The following is a 23126-nucleotide window of genomic DNA, read 5'->3' as shown; positions in this document are numbered from 1 at the left end:
TTGCACCACTAATTGTTTACCCGGTGAGCGAGGCAGAGCAAATGAAAGTTGTAATTACAAGCAGTCTATTTCCCAGAGTGCTCCAGTGACAAATGTGGGATTCATGTTGATGGAAGTTTGTTTTTCTGCAGGTACGGTCCCGTTAATTGTTCGGTTATCATCGCCGGCACATAAAATTCATCAATTACTTTGCGCCAGAGGATTTATGCAGAATTAGTGTTGTGTTTTTATGTGAAGGGTTGATGAGGAGTTGGAAAATTCGCATGAACGTTTTGCAGGTTGTCATTAAAATTTTGTGGATTATAAAGAACCCACAAACATCCCCCCCAAGGCTGCAGTAAGTTTAATTGGAGATGTCAAAATGATGATTTAAACCTAAGGAGCATTCGAGTGAAATCCTCTTTATAGATATTGTGATGCCAACACAAATCCAGTCATTCATTAATTTCTATACTCGACGTATCACAAAGGCTGCAGATGCCAGAACTCAGGCTGATACTGCATCTCACTGCTCCGGTTTATCATTACCAAAACATTGATGGGCTGGTTGGTGTTGCTCTGCACAGTAGCTCTAGCTGTGAAGCAGGCACGTGTTTATCTAGTTCCCTCGCAGCTGTAACTTTGCTCTTCAAAGCATTTTTCCAGACTTTATTCAGGAGCAATGCCAGTAACTTTCAAAAGACACCATTTGTGACTTTGCTTTTATGTTTTATTTATTGGTTTTATACACAAATGTAGCACAGTATGGGACCTGTGTGTTGTCTATTGTTATTGAACATAAAACAGTTTTATTTTAATGCGTTATGTAGCCGTTAGGGGAAGATTCCAAATTGAGTTTAGGTCTGTGAGTATTTTATAGTGAGTGAAATGCCCGTTGCTTAAAATAAACAGACTACCAGACTGCCTTTGTTGTGGTATGTTACCATAGAAACATGTCCTGCTTAACTTTACTAGGCCCATATAGCAATAATAACCGAGCAGGCCCTCATCGCCATGATTGCAGACACAGCAGTGCCACAGCTTAGTACTGTTAATACCCTGTAATCACATATAACTGCGCATAATGTATCACAGAAGGAGAAACTTAACCGTGAGTCCAAACGCCAACAATTGTCTTTGGTCCTTTTTCATGTCTCAGCCATCGTAGTGCTGCAGACCCTCTGTGCGAGCAATGCGCCGACTCCAACCTGATTGATGTTCCTACACATTGCACAGTAAACTGCATTGATTTTGCCAGGGGTGTTGCCCGGCTCACAGCCTTTGACTGAAGATGCAAGCAGGCAGTCAGCCGGAACGCTGCGCAGGACAAAAAAAGGCTCATTCACTGATATCAAGCAGCAGACTGAGGCAACGGGGGAAAGAGCAACGTCTAGATTTCTATTTATTTGATTTCATTCTGATATTCTGGTATGTCAGCATACAGTGGTTACACGTTGCTCAAAGTAAACAGCCGACTGCATATGAAAAATGTACAAATGCACACTCATACATATATAGTGAGCATAAATCAAACAACTGTGCACTTAATGGTGCCATTGACCTGAAAGTAAACATGCTTCTTACTCATCTCCAGTGATGATGAAGCCTGAGTACACTCTGCCAATACTAATTAGATATCAAATGACATTACTATCTTGTGGGTTTATAAATACAAGAGGAGGGGAGGACTCTGGCTTTTGTGACCTCGCATTTAGAGCGTTTTCCTTTGTTGTTGGGGTATAAGATCAGCCTGATGCTGTGATGAATGATCGTGTATTGATTTGGTAAGCACGCGGTGAGCAAAAAGGTCTAGACCAGCTCTTAGAGCAGGAACCCAACTGCTCTGCTAATGAATTGAATTGATTCATGGGGCAACATGACGGACAGCAGGTTGCATGAATGAACCCCAATGTTTTTGTTTCCTTCTGTTGGTCGGTTACAGCTCAGGTTACCCTGCGTGGATAAGTGCTGGTGTGAAGAGAAAGCCATTGTGGTGTGATGACTCATGTGTGCTGCTACATTTCTGTCTGGCATGGCGTCTGTGCTGTGTGTAACAGACGTCACAGTCATGGTCGGCTACAGAACAGCACCCGTGGAGCTGGTAGGGATGTGAGGATGCTTCGGTAAAGTGGGAGCTTGGTGACAGTCTCCCTGCTCACTACACCAGCATGCTGTAATGTCTCAACCTCTGCTTCACCATACATGTTGGCAAATGCACATCGGTGTGTTTGAACTGGAGGTGCAAGAACACTTGAGGGCGTGCATGCATGTGCACATAGATTTGTGGCCTGTAATTATGTTTGCTTACATATGTACACCCTCCTGCCTGTGTGTGTGTTTGTGTGTGTGTGTGGCTGTGTGGCTCCCTGGTTCGATGTTTGGCAGGCAGATTTGTAATGCTTCCCAATACTGCTTGCTTCATCAATACTGCAGTCTGAATGGATGGACATGATGGCTTGCAGAGAGCTGAGCGTGTGAGCGGCATGTAGAGAGAGGGAGAGGCGGAGGGCGAGAGAGGCACGCTTAGCGCCGGAGAGTCAGAGAGGAGGAGAAAAAGATAAAGGGGGAGGGAGGGAACGAGAGAGCGAGACTGAGGGGGAGAATGGCAGTGTGTACATGTGTGTGAGCAATCAGCAGGAAAGCCAGGGATGGAGAGAATGAGTAAGAGTGGCAGAGAGATGGAATTAGAGGATGCCACAGGGCGGCCAGAGACAGGAAATGAGGCTTTGCAAAAACTGCTGCATCGGACAGATGTGGCAAAGCGTCTGCTGTGGGTCTCTAGTGGCCAACAGCTTAATACGGACTCACGAAAGCAGACATATGAACTGAAACTAGCCATTAACATGTGAACGTGACCTGTGCACAGAGCTGTAGGCCTGGTGTTGTGTTGTCTATGTCATTTATTTGGACTCGGCTTGCAAAAATTGAAATGTGTCATTACAGTTTAGACCTGAAGGACAACAATCGATCCGGTGTCTCTTAAGCCGCAGTGTTGCAGGGAAAGGGACCGGAGAAAGAATAATGTTAGTGCTTTATATCTCGTTGTCAGGACCGTAGAGGAGCTCCAGCTGAATACCACACCCAGCATCTGCCCTGTGAGGGGTGTTGTGATAATAAACAGTATGGGAGTTGGTAAAGATCAACCCGAGCTTCACTTTGTTGAATGATGGTGTCTGTAATTTGGAAGGATGACAAATTTAATTAAACTGTTGGGATCTGCTGTTGATCACTGTAAATTCTACATGAATGCTGTATGTGTTTACATCACATACTGTTTTTTCAGATGTAAAGCCATTTGAAGCAGGTAATTTGTGTTACATAGAATTTGTAATTTATCAGACAAATGCCTTAAAATTGTTCCCACTGGGTCCAAATCAGGCTTCCTTATTATATTTTAGTATTTTAACAAACGCTCATCTTCAACACTTTTTCGGTGTGTTGCTGTGTAAGTGACCTTACGTCTGTGAAGTATTGGATGGTTAAAATAATCAATACAATAATCACGCCAGCACATTACACTGTTAATATATTCAGGCAATGCATTGGGCATTCCACACACTCCTCTTTCTTCGTCACATCAAACAAACGTCCTTGATGAAACTTTGCAGTGAAGCTTAGCCTCCACGTCAAGTTGTTTGTATGATGTGATTGAAAGACCGTTTCTCATTGGATGTTGAGGTTCCACTCTGACCTTTTGTAATAACTGGAGGACTACTCTGCCCTGGCAGAGGTATGAGCCCCCTGAGTGTCTAGTTAGTTCCTTGTCTGTATTCCTGCATTTTTGTTTTTTAAGCACCATTAATATTTATAATGGGGATTTATGGACATGTGCCCATACTGTCAGAGAGATAGACCGTACCCTTACTTACAGATAATTGCTGTATTGCAATATGATGCCTCCACGCTGCCTCCACTGTGGTGGTGTCAGAGTGGGAATGATTTCCCCCAGGTGGCCACAGTACCAGTATTATTGCAGGCTGAGTGGGTAAGAACTAATTGAATGTAGAAGTAGGCCACTCCAGAATGTGTTTAAGTAGGTACTCCTGATGAGGAGCTTGCTGTCTTGCTCTTTCTGCAGCCATAGGTTTTAATTCAGGTATGCAGATATCATGAGCCTCCCTGTTGCCCCTGGGCTTTGCAGTCAACGAGGTTAAAATGAAGCCGTTGTACGTTTTGAATACAGACACCAGGGCAAAACTTATCAAGCCTGCCAGGAATATACTCCCTCATCATTATGTGAACCCCCCCTCACGTCGACATGTATGGTGGTGTTTAGCTGTTGTGGCGGCTCACAGAGTGGATTTTCCGTTGGATTTTACCCCCTTGTAAAGTTGATGTTTGTCTGACTGCTGGAATTTAGGCTGGCTAAAGATTTCCCTCCCGGTCTCCCAGAATACTAACCAGGAAAGCGCAAGATCTAATTAAATCTACAGAGTGAATCAGCATGAATTTGTTCAAGAAGAAATGTGGATTTGTCGTTGATATGTAATGATTGTGAAATGTGGTTCAGTTTCCATGTTACAGGCCAGTGGGTCAGCGTGGAGGGAGGCTGGGATGACATTAATAGGGCATGAAATTCTACTAGTGCGGGAGCTTATAGCAGTCAGGGAAGCTGCTGACCGCACAGAATCACTCTCCACTGCCACCTTCTGGCCAAATACGTGCCATACAGCTGCACAGGCAACATATAGGCAACATATAATACTGAGTGTTGATGTATTACTGTGTTCTGTACCGAAGTAATACTTGTGTAACCAATTTGCCATGATTCTGTTATATGGATGCACGTGTTTCTCATTTACAATCAGCTTAAGTTTATACATCATCTGGTTATAGATTGTCTCCTTTTTGAAAAATCTATGACTCGCTTCAATTTTGCATTACATCATTATTAATTTCAAGTATAAATATGCTGACTGATCTTTCCGGGTTGTTATTGTGAGTTGCTGAGCAGCGATGGAAATGGAACGGGCCACAGACCTTTGGTGTGCAAGAGAACAAGAAACCGTTCTCTTGGTGTTCATTTTTAGCAAACAGCATCCCCTTAGAAGTGTAGATTAAAGGGACGAGACGATCAGGGCTGTGTTGACACACTTATTTCCGTGTCTAATGAGATGGGGTGTGACTGTAACTGGATCAACCCTGTCACTTGGGCCTCAATTTTAAACTTGACTGAACAAATATGATGATAAAACCGAATTCTTCACACATCTTGAGTGTTAAGTTTCTTCCTCTTTTTTCGTCCTCACCTCTGTTTATCAAAGTCAGACACCAAGATGCTATTAACATCTTCAGTAGTTCATCCCTCTCACTCACTAAGAAGCACAAATAATATGATCCCACTTTCTGTCTGCTATAATCAGTGTGACTCATGTTGGTAATCTAGCCTCAAAATGTGGCAGTAGACTTTTTTATCTCATTATCTCTGCAACTCACTAACTCAGTAGTGTGGAGTGTGCATCTGTGTGTGTGTGCTGTGCTACGTAAACTAGAAAGGGCACAATATTGGGTCCGTATCCAAATCCTAACCAGACTGCAGCCATAAATAGTCTAAATATGCCTGTTTTTCCCACTGAGATTGCTGTATTGCCTTTGATGAATCCCTGCAAATTAACCAAATAAAAACATCCTGGATCCCTTCTTATCAACTAAACAAACTGAACAAACATAAGTGATACACAATACATTATAAGGCATAATGTGTCTATTTTGACGACGAAGCTGAAGTGAGCACATCTCATGTGTATTCTTAATGGGAAATTGAAATACCATTCAGATTACAGCACCGGTCGTGCTAAGTGACTGATTTGCTGTGTTGATACAGTGCTCACTGCTGACCTCACTGCTGACCGTGGAGCTGGAAACACAGGGTTGTTGTTGTTGTGGTTCACCCTCAGGACCGTGCCCCCCTTCATATTTTCTGACAGAAGGAAAAACCCACCTTGTTATTTCCCAGTTTCGTCTTGTTTGTCCTGCCTCAGCTCTGCTTTTTTACTTCTCCCCTGTGTCACATTAGGAATGCCTTTATCAAGTTGGAAAAAAATGTTCACTGTGTGCAGGTCTGTTTGTCTGGAGTGTAATTCTCATACTGGCCAACAGAGAGGAGTCATGTGCTTCTTTTTAATCTTGTGAAAGGATTCTTTGTAAGCTTTGCTCCTCCACCCCCCCGGGTTGTTTTTCCGTCAGGCCTGAAATGACTGAATACTTTGGCCCTGACTCGATGTTTACCTGCTGAAATCGAGAGTTTAGTCAGCAATACAAAGACTACAAGACAACAAACTGCCTGAGCAAACACAGACAAATGATAACCTACCTTCTTCTCTTGAATGTATTAAATTGAATTTTAAATATCAGGGAGAAATGTTATCGATTTGAAATCGACCCCCTGAAATACAAATAAAAATGTGCCAATATTATATAAATAAGAAATTCTGAGATGTCTTTTTAAACAGATAACCAAGTTTATATCTGATTAATGTGTTGTTTCATGCCTCATTGGTGAAAACAATCAAACACCACCAGGCATGTAAATAAGTCATCGTCAACCATTTTTTTATAGATATAATATAATATATTATATGTAAAGATAACTGATGTTAATAATTGGCCAACATGATCAGAAAACAGGAATACTCTGACTGTTTTCAGGTTTTGAAGGTTTTTTGCTTCTGGGGTTGGTCCTTTTGTTTATATTGGCGATTGCACGTCGTGCCATAAAAAGTGACGAATATGTAATGAATATAAAAGATGATTGGTGAGGGGGATAATTGTAAGTACATATAAGGTGTATTTATAGGACCGGTGCCTCATATCAATTAGTTCTAGCTGCTGAGCCTGTCGTGTCCGCCATTAGTGAGGTGATTACTACAGGGCATTAAAACGTTTAGTTGGTCATTTGGTCGGTGAGCTTGGTGTGAACTGTTACCCAATCCCATGCGTGATAAAATGTAAACATGTCAGCATTGTGAAGAAGCTTGCTCGCACCAGATCAGAGTGTGGGATTAGAGGGCAGAGGTCACTCATCCATCAATTAAACACACACCACTTAGCTAATGAGCTCTCTCTCCCTCTCACTCTCTCTCACTCTCTCTTTATCGTTCTCTCTCTATCGCTCTCTCTCTTGTCACATGCACACAAAGAAAACGTGATTAAGTCACTGCTAGGTCATGATCTTGCTGATTTTTGGTAGTTTTTTTTCTTGTGGCACACCAACCTTCCTTCCCATCCCCCCTCCCCCCCCCACACACATATACATACACACAACCACACTTTTGCTTACTTGCTTTGCCTTGCAAAGCACTAACATTCACACATACTGCTGCAGAGCACTTTCCCTGGGTTAATGAGGCACAGTATGCAGGAGCAAGCTGCTTACCTGTCTGTCTATGTGAATTAAGAGCACTCAACACTGACCAGGAACTTTGTGTGGGTGTGGGTGTGTCTGTGTGTGTGATAATGATTACTCCCAAAGCTTATGTTCTTGCTATTTTAGCAGATTGCTCATGAGTGAAAGGGATGTTTAGATGAATTGATTGCTGAAAGCTCATGATTCATACTTTTAAGTGGTCTGTTGAATTGTTTGTATTAGGCTTCTTTATTCAGTTTGTGTGTGTGTACAGATTTACACCACTTATACCATACTGTACATCCAGTATCCAAAGGCTCTGTCATGCAGTTTGAGGCCCAGAGCTCCTATAGGCAAGATTGAACCACATGGAAGACTGTAGCATAGTAAATGAGCCGCTCTAAGCCAGACCTGAGGCGAGCAGTATGTCAATCAATCTGGACTCTGACTGCTGTCACACACACACACACACACACACACACACACACACACACACACACACACACACACACACACACACACAGAGAGGACAGAGAGTGTGTGTACGCACGTTTCCACTTGGGGGAGGTGTTTTCTCTGCAGATCCTGACAACAAGGCTGCTAACACAAAGGATGCTGTCAGTGTGAACGCAGCAGCATCATCCTCATCTCTCGGCACATACAAATGCTACACACACACACACACACACACGCACTGGACACTCGATAGACTTGAGCTTTCAATGTTGAGGACAAATTTTAAATGGGACCTGTGCGTGTGTCTGTGTGTATGTGCACGTGTGTCTGTGTGTGTGTGTGTGTGCTGGTGTATGAACCCTTTCTTTTCGCTCCAGCATCCACCAGGCAGTGAACAGAAGTAGGCCACTTAAAGATAGCTCCCAGCAGCCTCAATACTGACGCCTAAAATATATCTGCTCGTGAGAGTAATCATCACCCCCCCTCCTCACCCCCCTGTCTCTTATTCTCATTCTTCTTTTTCTCATTTCCTTTTGAAAATAGAACAAGAATCCGCCTTTGAATTTGCCTATTGTCAGTCTGAGTGAGTCTGACTCACCTGAGGTTGTGCCGTAATAAGTTTACGCGCGTCTTCATCAGGGAGTCTGAAGGTTTATTTGTAAATTCTATTCTGGGAAAGTGGCATCTAAATTGCAGCGGTGTTCCCATTGGAATACTGTGGTTCATTAAACCTACAGCCACTGGCTCAGGGTCGCTGTATTCTGACCCCACTGAAGGAATTGATTGATGCTTTGATATACTAAACATACTTGGAGAAAATCCTTAAAATTCTCCTGTGTTGCAGCAGGGTTCAGTGGTTAACTCTATTGATTTATTGATTCATCGCTAGAAGGTCTTTTTGTTCTTTCTGTGTTTGCACGTGTTTATTCGCACAGTCTGCCACACACTCGTGTGATCTCGAGTCTTTAAACCACTTCAGTATCCGTGGGTGTGAATGCAATGTGTTGGTTTTTGAGTTGTGAGCGGTCATCTGTCACCCTGAATATGAAAAAGGGGATTTTACAAAGGAATGAATGAATGCTGTATGCTTCTGCTAAAGCTCAATATTTATATAAGACCCACTATGTTCCTTACCCCCCGCTGGCCCACATCCACTTAGAATGAGGACAATAGTTTGGCTCAGAGTCATGTGAGCCTAATGTAGTCCTTTTATGTGGGATAGTGCAACTGTATGGAGGTAAAACAGGAAGCAGATCATTTTCTGCTTCTGTTTTTTTTTGCCTTTGCAGTATCTGACAGCTCTCAGATATGACTAAGATGTTTGTAATGCTGTGAAAGTTTCATTATCATACATATTATTAGCATGGGGGTAGGATGCATCATAGCCGGTGTGAAATCAGTAACTATTATGTCCCTCTACGCCCACGTCCATGATTTACCCCACACTGTAATCTTTCTGAATACCAATCAGGCAGCGCCACAGTGCGCTGTGACGAATACAACAATCTGTGAATGAAGCGAGGGCCCCATTCCATCTGTCTCACCTGTTTGTAAAGGAACTATCGTCTCCTGTGTTGCCCCGTCGTGGAGATTTTGCTCAAAACGTCATGACAAAAAGTCCTCAGAAAATGACCTTCTCCTCCTTTCTGACCTGCTGTATGTGAAGCTTCCTGAGTCGCCTCACAATCTTTATTCCCGATTATTTGTCAGAACCAAGGGTGCCAAAATCACAGCCTGGTTAGCTTGCGAAGTAACGCCTCAGCTAAGGCCAGACTGGCTGAGCGCTTAAGAAATATAAAGACAACTATATTCAAGAATATTGTGTTTTTAGCTGTGAATATCTGCCATTTGTATTTCTTCTCTTAATGCACCCAGTGAGGTTAAAACATTAACCCACGAGATGCCCCTGGAACCCATGATATGCAATTTCACAGACACACACACACACAAACACAAACCAATATTGAGGTCAGGCTGAGAGCTGGAGACAGAACCCCCCATCATGGTAACACCCTCTGGCTACCTCTACACTCCGTGAGCCGTCCACTCATGTAGAAGGCGAACCCATCTGCCCGGGGAGATGGAGTGGACAGGGCGAGACATAGAAAAAAGGGTGAGCGTCTACACGGACGGAATCCTAAAAAGAGAGCTGGGAACGGGGAAGGGTGAAGGAGGAGGATGCCAGATTATGGAGAGAGGAAGAGTGTGTGTGGGGGGGGGGGGAAGCAAGGCAGATCTGTGTGGCGTTGCCCTGAGATACAGGATGTCGTAATAAGGCAATTGGGAGAGAGAGGGAGAGAGAGCGAGAGACAGAGACAGTGAGAGAGAGAGAGAGAGAGAGAGAGAGAGGGAGGGACTCATTCAGAGAGGAAAAAGGGGGGGAGGAGATTGCGCCTGGAGGAGAAACACATCAATTTTCTCATTGGTGTGACAAGCTTCCACCCCTCTGTGTGTGCAGAGAGTGGAACGTTCCTGCTCGCTCTGGGCTCTGTTGTTGTGCAGAGCTGCAGAAGGCCTGATAGAGCCAGCTAGACACAGAGAGAGAGAGAGAGAGAGGGAGAGAGAGAGAGGGGGAGAGAGAGAGAAGTAAGGGAGAGATACAGACAGAGACAGAGCCACTGGATCGAGTGTGAGAGCCTGTGTATTCATTTCATCACCCAGTTGAACCAGCGATACCAGAGGGGAAGGAGACAAGAGGAAGAGAAAAAGACCTTCACTGAAAACAGAAATTAGAGAGGAGAGAGAGAGAGACAAGGTGAAGGAGGAGAAGGCAGGAAGGAAGGAAAGGAAGGGAGGAAGGAGGCTGGGGCTTGAGGAGGGGCGCCTGACTGACATTGCTGGTCTTAGCATCAGCACACACACACACACACACACACAGACACACACTGATAGGCAGGCACACAGGCACACACACACGCACGCACACACAGATTTTGCACTGCACAGTCGCAGCTCTTTTTATCCTTTGCGGCGCCTTGTCCTCCATCCTTACTTCTCCTCTGAGCAAGAGAGGACGAGAGGGGGAGAGAAAGGAGGAAGAGGAGGAGGCAGAAGGAGGAGGAGGGGAGGCTGTAACCCTCTCGCCCCCTTATTCAGACACGGCAGAGAGAGAGAGAGACAGGGGTGAAAGAGAAAGCAGCTCTCTGTTCTGACGTTCCTTCGCCGTCTCCTGTGGTCCCTGGGCCAGCGAGCGGCTAACAGGCACCGCTCATGTCCGTGAACTCAGAGAAATCCTCGTCCCCCGAAAGGTAACACCTCCTCCTTCTGCCTCCTCATCTCTCTGCTCGCTCGCTTTCATTTCAGCTATGTGTCTGTCTGCATGCCCTTGTTTCTGTCTGGTATTTGTGTTCTCCCTCAGCCCCCCCCCACCCCCCACCCCCCACCTCCAATACACCCTCATCGCTGCCTCCTCCTCCTCCTCCTCCTCCTTCCCCCCACCACCACCATCTCTTCTTGGTCGTTTCTGTTTGTGTATCCCAAACTGGTTTCTGGCTTCTTCTATTGTCTGAGATGTAGTCGCGGCAGGAAAATGCAGCAGTGCATTGTGGCAAGGTGTTGTTACGCTTCAGTTGACTGGAACATCTTTACACACACATACAGACACACACACAGACACACACACACACACACACACACCCACACACACACACACACACATATACACACACACCCTTGAATAACATTTAGAAAAACACCATGTCATGTTATGCTGCTGATGTTTTCTAACCTCCAATATGTCAACATCTCACACACTCGCCGCACAAGACCACACATACAGTGTTTCTCTTTGGCACTGGAACACACAGCTTACACAGCAAGAGTGTCAACACACGTCAACGTTAGCACAGCCAGCAGCAGCAGCAGCAGGAGCAGCGGTGCATCTTAGCAGAGATGCAAGACAACAGCTCGCCTCATGACGCACCTCAGTGCATAGCATTACTGAACAATAACACGTCCTGAACGCCACATAACTCCTGTGCAACCCACACACAGGCGCTCATCCTCTATTTACACCAGCAATTCTGCACCAGATGTGTAATAACAGGTTTCAGACTTGTGTATAGCCAGGCTTCAGCTGTACGTTACATAGAATTGCATGAATAGCAGAAGTAACAACGTCTTATCAGTCACATGGTCTGCTGTGGCTAACATCACCACAATCACATGCATACAGGACAGAAAACCATGGCTAGAACTGTAAATCTGTTAGCATGTGGAGCCAGTTTAGCCACAGCTCAGTCATCTACAAAGTAAAGAAAGAAAGAATGAATAAGAGAAAGAAAGGGTGGATAAGTGGATAAGAACAAAGGCTGTTGCTGTGTGAATAGTAGCTTCTATCTATTGTGATGAAGTTAAAAGTGAATGCAGGTCATCATGTGGTGACCCAAGTCTTTTAGAATATGTGTGTGTGATCAGATGGAGCCTGCATTCCTCCTCAATCTCTAAACGCAGACTGAACTTATTCTGATGAGATCACACAGACTGGGATGACTCAGGTAGCCACTGATGCTCTGCCAAGTGTGATCAGGCAGAGCTGCCGCCATCGACCCAGCTTAGCGTCAGGCCTCAGACTGGCATAAACATATACAAATACAGCGCCGCAGGCAGGCACACACACACACACACACCGACGCACGTAAATGGCCACAGGGAGTATGAGATGTTACACTGGCTGTTGGACACAGAGGAGAGCTGCGTAACAGTGGCAGGTACAGTTTAGAGGAACAGGATGTGGGGGTTGAGTATAAATGTATACGTGAAGGAAGCATTAAGGCCAAGAAAGTAGAACTTGTGTCACGCATGATTACAGTCTCGTGAGGCTTGTGGTTTTTGTCGCGCACTTGTTTTCTCCTTCCTCTATTGTTTGAGTCACAGTACTCTGACTGTAATTAAGAAACAATGCAGCGGTCCATTGTTGCGCCACGGCGTGCCATTTTAGATGACAGGTGTCTGCAAAATTTCATACGATGACAGCAGAACGCTCAGCGGCTCAAACTAATCTCAGGTTAGCCATGCTGTCTGGAGATAGCACTGCTCTGTGGAAGTATGTAAACACTGTAACTAGTTTAGATAATGTCTCTTGCTTAACTATCAGAAATAATTCATGAAAGCCTAATTATGCTCTCAGCTACGAGCATGCTATTATTACAGTGGTCAAAGCTGTGTGTGAATGCAACAAGAAGGAGAGGATGACAGGGATCAGCGGGGGAATAAGCAGCTTTGCGAGTGCTACATGGAGCGCCGGGTTTGACCTTTGTGATACCACAACACAGGGATTCATGTTTTTAACAAGAGGACAGGCACAATTGTAGTCACTCATCCGCTTGAAGTGGAGATAATGATGTCACATGTTAATGCAAATTGTAAATACCGCAATGCTTTCCGATCTGCCAGACCACATGCAGACAGTAGATTGTGTGAATCTGAATAGTTGGGACACACACATGGAATAAAAGTCGGCCCATCTCATCTTCACGGCTCCGCTCGCCACTCGTTCAAATTGTTATTCGAAAAGGAGTTGCGATTAGTTGTAAATGGCGACCTGTCACTGGCACGGAAAGCAGGCGATGACAGGCCCAAGTATCAATGTTATTAGTTATTTTATACATGGATGAAGATCACTCATGTGGCAAGCAAGAAGAATGGGCTTTAACAGCATAATGGCCCGCCATAATGAGATCCAATCACAGCACAGACGGGAGCCAGATAACAGGGTTGTTGTTGCAAAGTCCCATCATCAGATGTCATTATCCAGATAACAAAGAAGGTGTAAAAGGCTCCATCGACTTTTAAGACACCAAGTTTAACTTTGTGGGCCAACGGGCAGTGCGAGCAATGTAGAGCAAAGCACTCACCGATAGTATATAATGTGAAACATACTTGGCCTGGTTGATTCAAGCAAAAGATAGGATCGAGCAAGTGGATCCGTTTGTTTTTTTCTGGATCTGGTCTTTGTTTTAGATCAGCACAATTTCTCTGTGCGCAATACCACCTGGACCCCCCCCCCCCTCCACACACACACATACAACATACAGATACAGGCATACACACACACAGAGACACAGGTGGATGGATGGAGCAGGAGGAGGCACTGTGACAAGTTTCTCTCTGGGCACTTACATTAGGAAGATGATACCAGTTGTGTAACTTTGCACTTGAGGCATGGCAGAGATGGATGGAGGACAGCACGCGTGTGTGTGTGTCGTCGGTAGGATATATGAGTGTTTTGACATCCTTATGGTGTGTGAGTAGTGTTTTGCTTAAAGCGTCTCTCCCTGCGGAAGGACAGCCTGTCCTTTTAGGTCACAACTGACATTTTCCGGCTGAAGGGTTATCTTTTTAAAGGGTGAAACAAATAATTAACAACCAGAGCTCAAGAGTTCACGGGTTTTTGTTGCAAAGCTGTCTCAGTCTTCCAAGCCCATTGTCTCATCCTGTGACACTGTGTGCCCGCGTGTGTGTGTTCCATGCTAGTGTGACTAAATGATCCTTTAGGAGTGAGGAAGAGGATGCTGTCTGAAGTATTTGAACCGGTCAGTCGATAAGCCAGGCAGCAGCATCACCGTTCACACTGTATGACTCTGACGGGCGTCTATGGCTTCCACCATCTTCTCTAGTCTGACCCACATAGCTACAGACACACACATACACACTTGCATGGATAGGCCAGCCACGAAACGACATGACAACAGCTAATGAAGCGTGGCAGGGAGCTAGCTAGCAAACTAGCCGGCCTGCCCTGCTTGTCTGGCTGCCTGGCCTCCATTATCCCCCACCGCCACCCCGCAACACACTCAACCCTGCTTCTCTTGTCTGGAAAGAAACAAACGACCGCATCTTCCTTTTCTCACCTTTTTTTTCATCTATGTGTGTGTGTGTTAAACTGCTGATGTAATCCTTTCTACAGTTTCCCTATTTGTCCTGTCAGTGATTTAGTAATGGCGAATTAAACTGTGTGTGTGTGTGTGTGTGTGTGTGTGTGTGGAGATCCAGGACTGGGAACAAGTCTAACCAGCCTGCAGAACACACTTTTCCTGCTGTGTCATGGCAGAATAACGCAGGTGGGAATTTCCACTCAATGCTACGTGGTTAATCAGTGGCAACAATCACTGAGTCAAACACCCAACAGGAACAGGACACCTCTTAAGTGCGATAGTGTGTCCGGCACCATTGCCATGGCAATGCCCAAAGGAGTGGCCATGTGATCCGGTCCCCGGCCACCTGATCTGCTGAGAGTGCCCCGGCAGGGTTAGGGGTCAAAGGTCAGGCCGGTGTATCAGCAGATGGATGAAAAATCCATATGCTGGCAGGTTGCATTGTAGGGGGGAGAACGTTAATGTGGCTGAAATCACCGTCCAGCCACTGGAAACCATTTAGTGACGATGTTACGCCTCCTTCTCTACCATTGCACAGAACACTGCTGGAGGGGTTTGAGCTTATGAAACGAACATGTTTACTATATATGAAATGAGATATTGTGTCTCATGGGATTGGATCCATGTAACAATCAGCAAGAGTGCTTATCATCTGAATGGGTTTGGCTCTAGATTGTGTGTGTGTGTGTTTGTGTTCGCAGTACACCCTGTCCCTGTTTACGTGTGCGGCATTCCTGGCTTTCCTGTGGTGCTTTGGTCACTTCAAATAGCTTACATTTGATCTCATTCTTATCTTTTCATCGCCTTTTTTCACCCCCCCCTCGCTCCCTCTCTCTCCCTCTCTCTCTCTCTCTCTCTGGCCTGAAAACAAATCTTGTGCTTTGTGTACTTTGGACTTTCACTTGTATAACAAATCAAACAAATCTTGCAAAAAAAATAACTTGCACAAGACTGAAACCATCACTGCAATGGCTGCAGATTTGTGAATAATTACAGTTTATTTCTAAGCGATAAATTGATTCCTAGACGTCCACAGATTGTCTTTGTCTATGTTTTGATACCCGGCCCATCCATGAAATGGTATTTGCATCCTTAGCGTTATTGAGGCTGATAGCGACCAACTGTGCTCCCAAGGCTGCTCATTGGCTTTAATGAGCGGTGCCAAGAATGCTAATTTGTTTTATGTAAGTAAAGCGCCACAACAGACTGTATTCCTACAATGGAGAGGTAAAATTTTTAAATATTAAGACACACCTCTAGAGGTTTTCCTGTCTTGAATGGTAATTTCAACACAGGCAAAACAGGTGGGCTACTGGTTGTGTCTCTTATTGAGTGGGTGCCATTAGCTGCAGTGTAGCTGTAGATCAACACTCTCCTTACTGGTAATGTCTGCATGAACACTAAGTTAATACGGAGGACCAGGAGCGAAAAGATGGGGGATGATTTAAGACGTTGAGGAAGAAATGAGGAGTGAGGGAGAGGAGTGCGGCGTTACGATTGCTCTGGGAGAAGAAGGGAAAATTGCACAGAGGGATCGCAAGGATGAAGGCAGAGGCGGAGGGTGGAGTCAGGGAGATGGAGGAAGAGACGGAGAGAGAGAGCGAGAAAGACCCCAAGATAGAGGCACGGTAGAGAGCAGAGGAGAGAAAAGGACACCAGAATCCTCAGGAGGGAGCCAGCGGAGACAGCTGGGGACCACAGATAGACGAGGATAAAGAAGAGAGCAGGGAAGGAGAGGAGAGGAGAGAGGGGAAGATTGAGGGGGAAGATTCGAAGCCCTCTGCAGACTTGCGCAGTGTGTCGGGTAATGCTAGGTCACCGGGTTCCTAATCTCTACTGATGCTGCAGCGTGAGAGCTCCGGAATGATAATGGCCTGTTTGTGTGTTTGCGGCGGTGGTGAAGCGTGTATTTGTTTGTGCAGCTTTGTGTGTTTTCCCCATGACATGTTTGTGCTTGAAGGTGAAGTGTTTGGCTGTGTATGTGCATATTGACCCGACTGTGTTGTTACTCCCTTTTCCCCAGGACCCCCCTCCCCTCCGTGTCAGTCATGTGCACATACAGAACACACACATGCTCATGGCCGGCACATTATAAACTCTCATCATTGACTTGTAGCCTGTAGGACTTAGTCGCCGGGCTTTTCTGCATAACTGAAGCAGCCATTCATCTGTTGTGTCTGAGAGCACGACTCGGCTGGTGTCTTTGCTCTGTTACATGGTCATGGGTGTCTCTGACAGCCCTGATTGGTCGGGTTTGACTGAGCTCTGGACCAATAAAAGAGATACAAAATGATGCGGTTGCCAACTGTGTGCACTCGGCTCACATACAGCTCTGCTTTATATTCTGCTCTCAGAATATAAAGCTTTAACTCCAAACACACATGGTAATTAGTTGACATTCACATTGTATAATGAATTTCCTTTTTTGACGTTGTGTGTTGAGTGTATTTTAGTAAGTGGTACACAGGTTGTTGTTTAGATTGTTGGTGCAAATTTATTTGTGGGCATTGCATTTCAAACTTGTGTGTGAGACCATACACTTACTTAGAATGTGTGTGTGTGTGTGTTTGCGTTAGTCCTGTGAGCATGTACACACTGTAATATCCAGTGTATATCAGCATTAGCAGGTAGGTGTCAGGGCTCCATGTGACTGCTGCTGGAATGCTGGGCTGGGTTTGTCTCGTCCCACCATTGCTGCATTTGTATAACCAGCATCCACAAGTACAGCAGAGCGAGAGAGAGAGTGTGTATCCTCAGACCGGTCGTCCTTCCCTCCGCTCGTCCGTCCATCTGTCCTGCCCTATGGAGTGTAACTCATGTCTGCCCGCTAAGAAGAGATGGGGCCTGGCTCTGTGCGTGCTCCGTCTGCGCCACAGGGCCCTCCGACACAGGTAGAGGAAGGGGACAGGAAAGGAGAATTAAGTGTTTGAAGGGCACTTGATTGATGGGGCTCATTGTTGAGGTGGAGGATAGTGAGCGAACTTGGGTTTTCAATTGCAACTGTGGTCTAAGTTTCAGATCCGTGATGCTTCTGTTTCTTTGTGATGTTTTATTTAAACACGTAACCCCATAGAGACTATAAACTGTCGTCAAGAACAAGGCAGACGAGAAAAGATGTGAGTGCAACAGGACTGACAGAGGCATGTCGGCTCCAAAGCTCTGATACTTTTGTATGTCACAACCTTTTTGTAACCAGGCGAGGGGAATAGATGAGAGAAAAGTGGTGATAAACTGAGTGAAAACACCAGGGGCTCCGTGCACAAAAGATGGATCATTCCTGAGCAGCTGGTAGGATTCACATCCAGAACAATGTTTTGTTGACTGACATTTGAGTCATTATTTGTTTGTGCCTACATTAACCCAGTCACTCTGTCTGTTCGCCCAGAATAGCTCCGGGATCTTAGCGGCTTATATCACAGACTAAGAGAGAGCGCAGTTTGGTAAAAATGTAGGGCTGGTGTTGAGTATTTGTTCTCTGTCTCTGTCTGTTACATTCTGCCACATTCTGCATTTTGCTGTCACACAAGTCCCATGGCCTAACTTGTTGTTTTGTTCCCTACCTGACAAGGATGTGATTGGTCCATTGCTATCATGTGACACAGAAATACATACAAATGTGGCAGTATAGTTGTAAGTTCATAACCCGAATCCTACCTCAGCAGACAATAGCTTGTAGTCTAGCACTCAAGTCGCTCAAATCTTGCTCAATTATGTTGAACCTCCACTGTTTGTGAACTCCTTCCATATTTAGCAATGTAATGTTTACCATCATGTGTGTTGACTATTAATAATCTAATAATGCGACTGACATTGGCACAAATCTATGTAACAAACCTAGATTATGCAATTGTAAATTGATTTATTTCGGCTCGTAAACATCTTATTTTGAGTGTGTCACTTTTGTGTACATAGACTCACTCACTCACTCGCTCACTCATACTACGATTACACAAACACCTCATATTTGCTCTGAGAGTAGCAGAACCCTGCTGATTGTGTGGTCGTATACAGCTTCATTGCATTTTGCCTTTAATTACACACACACACTGACTGACTGACTGACTGACTGACTGACTGACTGACTGACTGACTGCTTGTTTCTTGCATGTGTCCTTTCTGCTTTGTTTTTTTTTTGTGTTCTTTCTGCTTTAGCGCCCAGGTGGACTGTGTACTGACTGCACACAGCGTGGACGTGTGACAGTAACTTGTGCATTAACCGAGTCTCTTAATGCTCACTTAATTTGTTTCTTAATGGCAAATTCGCATTGAAGTATTCAAAGTAGGGGCCAGCCCGAGATCAAATGCTTCAAAGGAATCAAAGCGGCTGGCCGTTGCTTCGCTTCTTGTGTTGCCATGAGTCACATGCGGCCTGAGTGACGGTGCTGCAGCCCTGTTTAGCTCTTTCCACCACACTCATTACTGGATTTGAATTCCATCAAATTATGTTCCATTTGCGTCCCTCCAGTCAGGGCCGGAGCCAGGATTTGGAAAATACCAAGGTCAAGGGGTAATAACCTTCAATTTATTTTAGAAATGAAAGGTACTCTACTATATTTCATGACGAGTTAAAGACGTTGTAAAGCCATTTAAAGAATAGAGAAAACAAGCAGAAATTATACTAAAATTACACTTTCAAAATACAACCCATTAGCCTTTCTGTCAACAAATGTTTTTTATGATATAAATTTACAAAATTCAAGATAGATTTGTGTGAACTCTCAGACAGAAAGCACAACAAACCAATTAACTACTCATTCACCCTTTATCCACTATATTATTAGCCCTAAATAACTAGATGAGTGAGAGTGATTGTTCACATGCACATGTTGTTGCATATTGTTTTGACTGTGTTGATGCTCCAGATAATGTTCTTATGAAAGTTTCCTAGCAGTAATGTTGTGATAGGTTACCTTTTACCGCACGTGCTACATCATCTACCTGCTTGCTTGGGTTAGAATCTAACTGACAGATCTCAAGCATCTATCCGTTATATAGATTCTAGTTAGATAGATTCTAGTTTCCAATCTGCAGAGGATGGTGTGAGTACTGGATGGGAGGGGCCCGTCGGTGTCCTGAATTGCCACTAACACACACATAGCTTCAATTGTCTTGTCTCATATCAGTAATACACCAGAGAACTCAAGGAAACGAAGGACTCTCTGGTCTTATCCTGTTTAAGTAATTCACATGTTAAGATCTAGATTAACCTGAGTTAACCTCAGGAATTGTAATTCAGCCATTCTGTAGAGATGAGAGTGACCGCTCCTGGGCTAGATAATAAAAAGAAACAGCTATACTGTATTTCCAAATGACTGTAATTTGGACATAAGGTTGTTTTTAAATTTCTTCTTTCTTATACTTTTTATTTGTATTTTTGATCATGCACACTTCGAGAGGCTCATATTTTGTTGTGCGTTTCTACAGCACAGTTATATATAGAAATGTTAGCAATAGTGATTGGCAGTGATTAATTGGCTTGATTTAGAGCCTGCATCTGAAAACTCATAACCTTCTGTTACTTTTCGTATTGTTACTTACGTATCCTAGCCACAGGGCAACTATCAATGAAATCATTTGGGAGGGGGGAGCAGGCTATAGCAGCGGTGCCATAAGCAGCAGTGGCAAATCAGGCAATTACATGGTTCGCCTCAGTGTTTGGGCTTTTTGATAAAGGAAATGAGGTCATATCTTAATACTTTTGCAATATTACTCAATATTGTTTAGTATTAATGTTGAAATTGTTAGCTGCTATTTCTTGTTATTTTCTAAAACGTCAAGTCTTTTATTTTGATTTAGATTTTTGCCTGCCAGCTTCTCAAACAGGGTCTACCTAACAACCCTATGTACAAAACCATAAAAGGAGGGATTTCCTTTCAGATTCACAGGTTTTCGCTCAACACCTTTTTTTTTCTCCATCTCCTTTACACTTTGATGAAGTGTTGTAAAATATAATAATAGAAGTAGACTTTGACTGTGGGAAAGTGCCAGTTGGTCTCGGTTGGAATTCAATTTTCATCACCTCTTCCTGTGGAGAAAGCCTGATTTTGGAGGCTTGACAGCACTGTGGTTAATGAAAGCGCTCAGATGGCGATGAACGTCGGTGATGTGTTTGCATGCCAGGGCGTATGCGTATGCGTGTTTGTTTGTATTAGTGTCATACTTTCACGCGCATGCCTATTCCGGCCCACTGCGACGTGCGCGGGCGGATATGACCTCCACAATGCCGAGCTTTGTGGACGCTCGGCTGACGTCATTGGAATGTGTAAATACAGAATGAGAGCACTACAGATGAGTGCACATGGTATAGCGGCCCTCACAATGGAACATACAGTAATGGACATAGCCCGACGGGTTTGTGTGTAACATACAGCATGGCCCCCTGCTATTACTGAGCACAGTCAATCATGAACCAAAGACTAATGGATTTTTTCTGTAACACAAATGCACACAAAAACAGAATTAGGGTCCCTGTTTCTCAATGCAGATTTGATTTCAAGCCAAATTGAGAAGTTCAGAAAGAGGTGGCTGACTGCTGTATGTATGGAAACAATGACCACTGTGTGTTTATTAGCGTCTGTAAACAAACACACGTTTATTTGTGTGTGCTATAAGATTTTGTGTCGGTTTCATCTTTGGGTGTATTAGTGTGTCACTGTGGAGCAGACTGTGGTATCAATCAGCTGCCTGTGGGGAATTACAGCCAACCCATAGTCAATACGGCACCGATAGATTTGTGCGAACCCTCAGGCTCAAAGCACAGTGTGTGTATTTATGTTTCACAGAGCTAATTTATAGCTCAACACTCTGGCTACATAAACCCCCCTTGTAATTCTTTTGATCAAAATATAGTTAACTTTTATATTTTAGTAGAGGCAGTAGATTGTGGCGTCCTCCATACCTGCTTTATATGTGAACTCCAGAGTATGAAACGATTTAAGGCTAAGAGTCCTGGGAAACCCTGCATTCCTGCAAACTCCCAGACAGGTTGAAGAGGTGTGTGGGAAACTCCTCCAAGCTCACGGACACACGTTATGTACCCTGAGGCGGATGTTGTCTGGACCTCTCTCCCTGTTGGATTTGGGTTTTTGTTTTTTCCCAGCAGGTGAAAATCCCTTCCAGCTTTTCACGTGTAGGAATCTTGTTTCACATCATACGTCCATGTTTCGAAACCGGTTTTGTGCAACTGGATGCTTCAGAACCATAATGGCAGCGGAGGTTATGTGGGGCCAGGGCAGCTGGTGACGTCAGGCTGCGTCTTGAAAATAGCGGTGAGATCTCAGTTGTCCTCACAGACAGATAATCTGTAGGAGAGGAGCGAATGAGTCAGCCGTCCTGCCAACACGGGCCAACACGGAGACACGCAGGGAATGAAAGATGGATGACGTATCAATCGGAGGTAGAAACACCAACATAGAGATGCATCAACAATGTTCAAGGACACCCATGGTTGTAATCCCACGCCGTAACATTGCATGTGAAGGATGATGCTCTTGTTGCTAAGGAATACCTGTTACCTTGGTGATAACGAGACACGCTTAAGGATGACTCATCAAATTTGTACCGAAGAGCCGTCAGGTTTTCTATACGGCTCGTCACTGATTGGTGTCGTGTTAGCCACGCTCACTGACTTTCATTGTCATTAACAGCAGGCGACATCATTGTCGTGAGGCCTCTAGTGAAATTATAGCACCCACGGTAATCAATCTAGAGACAGCAGAGAATACTTTACCCCGATAATGCTGCTGGTAATATATTGTACTCTTTAAGTCAGCTATAGGAAGACTTAACGATCTTCTACTTCAACTCTGCTGATTGGCTATAAATTCCGTTGAGCTTCCACATCCCTGAAATGACACAATGACTCGTCTTTATCCTAACCTTGACCTGACATTGAACTTCCATCTCATTTCAAGGACAATTTTTTTCAAATGACAGAAACAGGACAGGAGTAATGAAGGATGTGTTTTCGACTTTTACATGTTCACAACTAGAGTGGATTGAGATAAATGTAGACAATAAAATGTTATGAATACATGTGTGTTACCAGGGTAATTCGTGAAGTTGATAAATGCATTGCTGCTGTGTCAGATCAGCAATTTACAGCTGCAGAACCTGTTGGGGTAAGAGTTCATTCATAAGTGGGGAAAAGAAATGTTTTTGATACTTTATACAGAATCCTATATATTAACATTGTGGACAACTCCTTATATTGTCTTACATCATTGTTCCTCCACACACTCGGATAGCAGAGGGCTCCATATGTGTGAAGGTATATCACATGTGTGAATATGTGAGTAAGGGTGCATTTACTGTAGGCAGCCCTATGTGTGAGATGTTGTCTGAGATTCTCTTTCGCTTTCTTAGATTCCATTTCCACCACAGTCACAATCCTTTTATATACAATGAGGGATCAGGTCTGTCAGGTGTGAATAATGGACCTGGACTTTAACCTTTGGTAGTTAGCAACAAGA

At 44.4% G+C, this 23126-nt stretch overlaps 1 protein-coding gene across 5 annotated transcripts in view; it reads left to right on the top strand.

Moving 5' to 3' along the window:
- The window catches only part of srpk2 (SRSF protein kinase 2), a 41595-nt gene that overhangs the window by 2509 nt on the left and 15960 nt on the right, over positions 1-23126 (top strand). Inside the window, exon 1 of one of the 5 annotated variants that reach the window (XM_076141865.1) lies at positions 10266-11028. The exons of the other annotated variants lie outside the window; for them this stretch is intronic. Within the exon in view, the coding sequence (XP_075997980.1) occupies positions 10991-11028 (38 nt within the window). The 5' untranslated portion in view covers positions 10266-10990. Of the gene's footprint in view, positions 1-10265; positions 11029-23126 lie in introns of those variants that run through there. 5 annotated transcript variants of the gene reach the window in all.

Source organism: Genypterus blacodes, unplaced genomic scaffold, assembly GCF_046128005.1.
Source record: "Genypterus blacodes isolate CSIRO-AG114 ecotype Tasmania unplaced genomic scaffold, CSIRO-AGI_Gbla_v1 ptg000021l_1, whole genome shotgun sequence".
Classification (NCBI taxonomy): Eukaryota; Metazoa; Chordata; class Actinopteri; order Ophidiiformes; family Ophidiidae; genus Genypterus; species Genypterus blacodes.
Note: the sequence above shows the minus strand (reverse complement) of the source record. Positions and strands in the feature narration are given on the sequence as shown.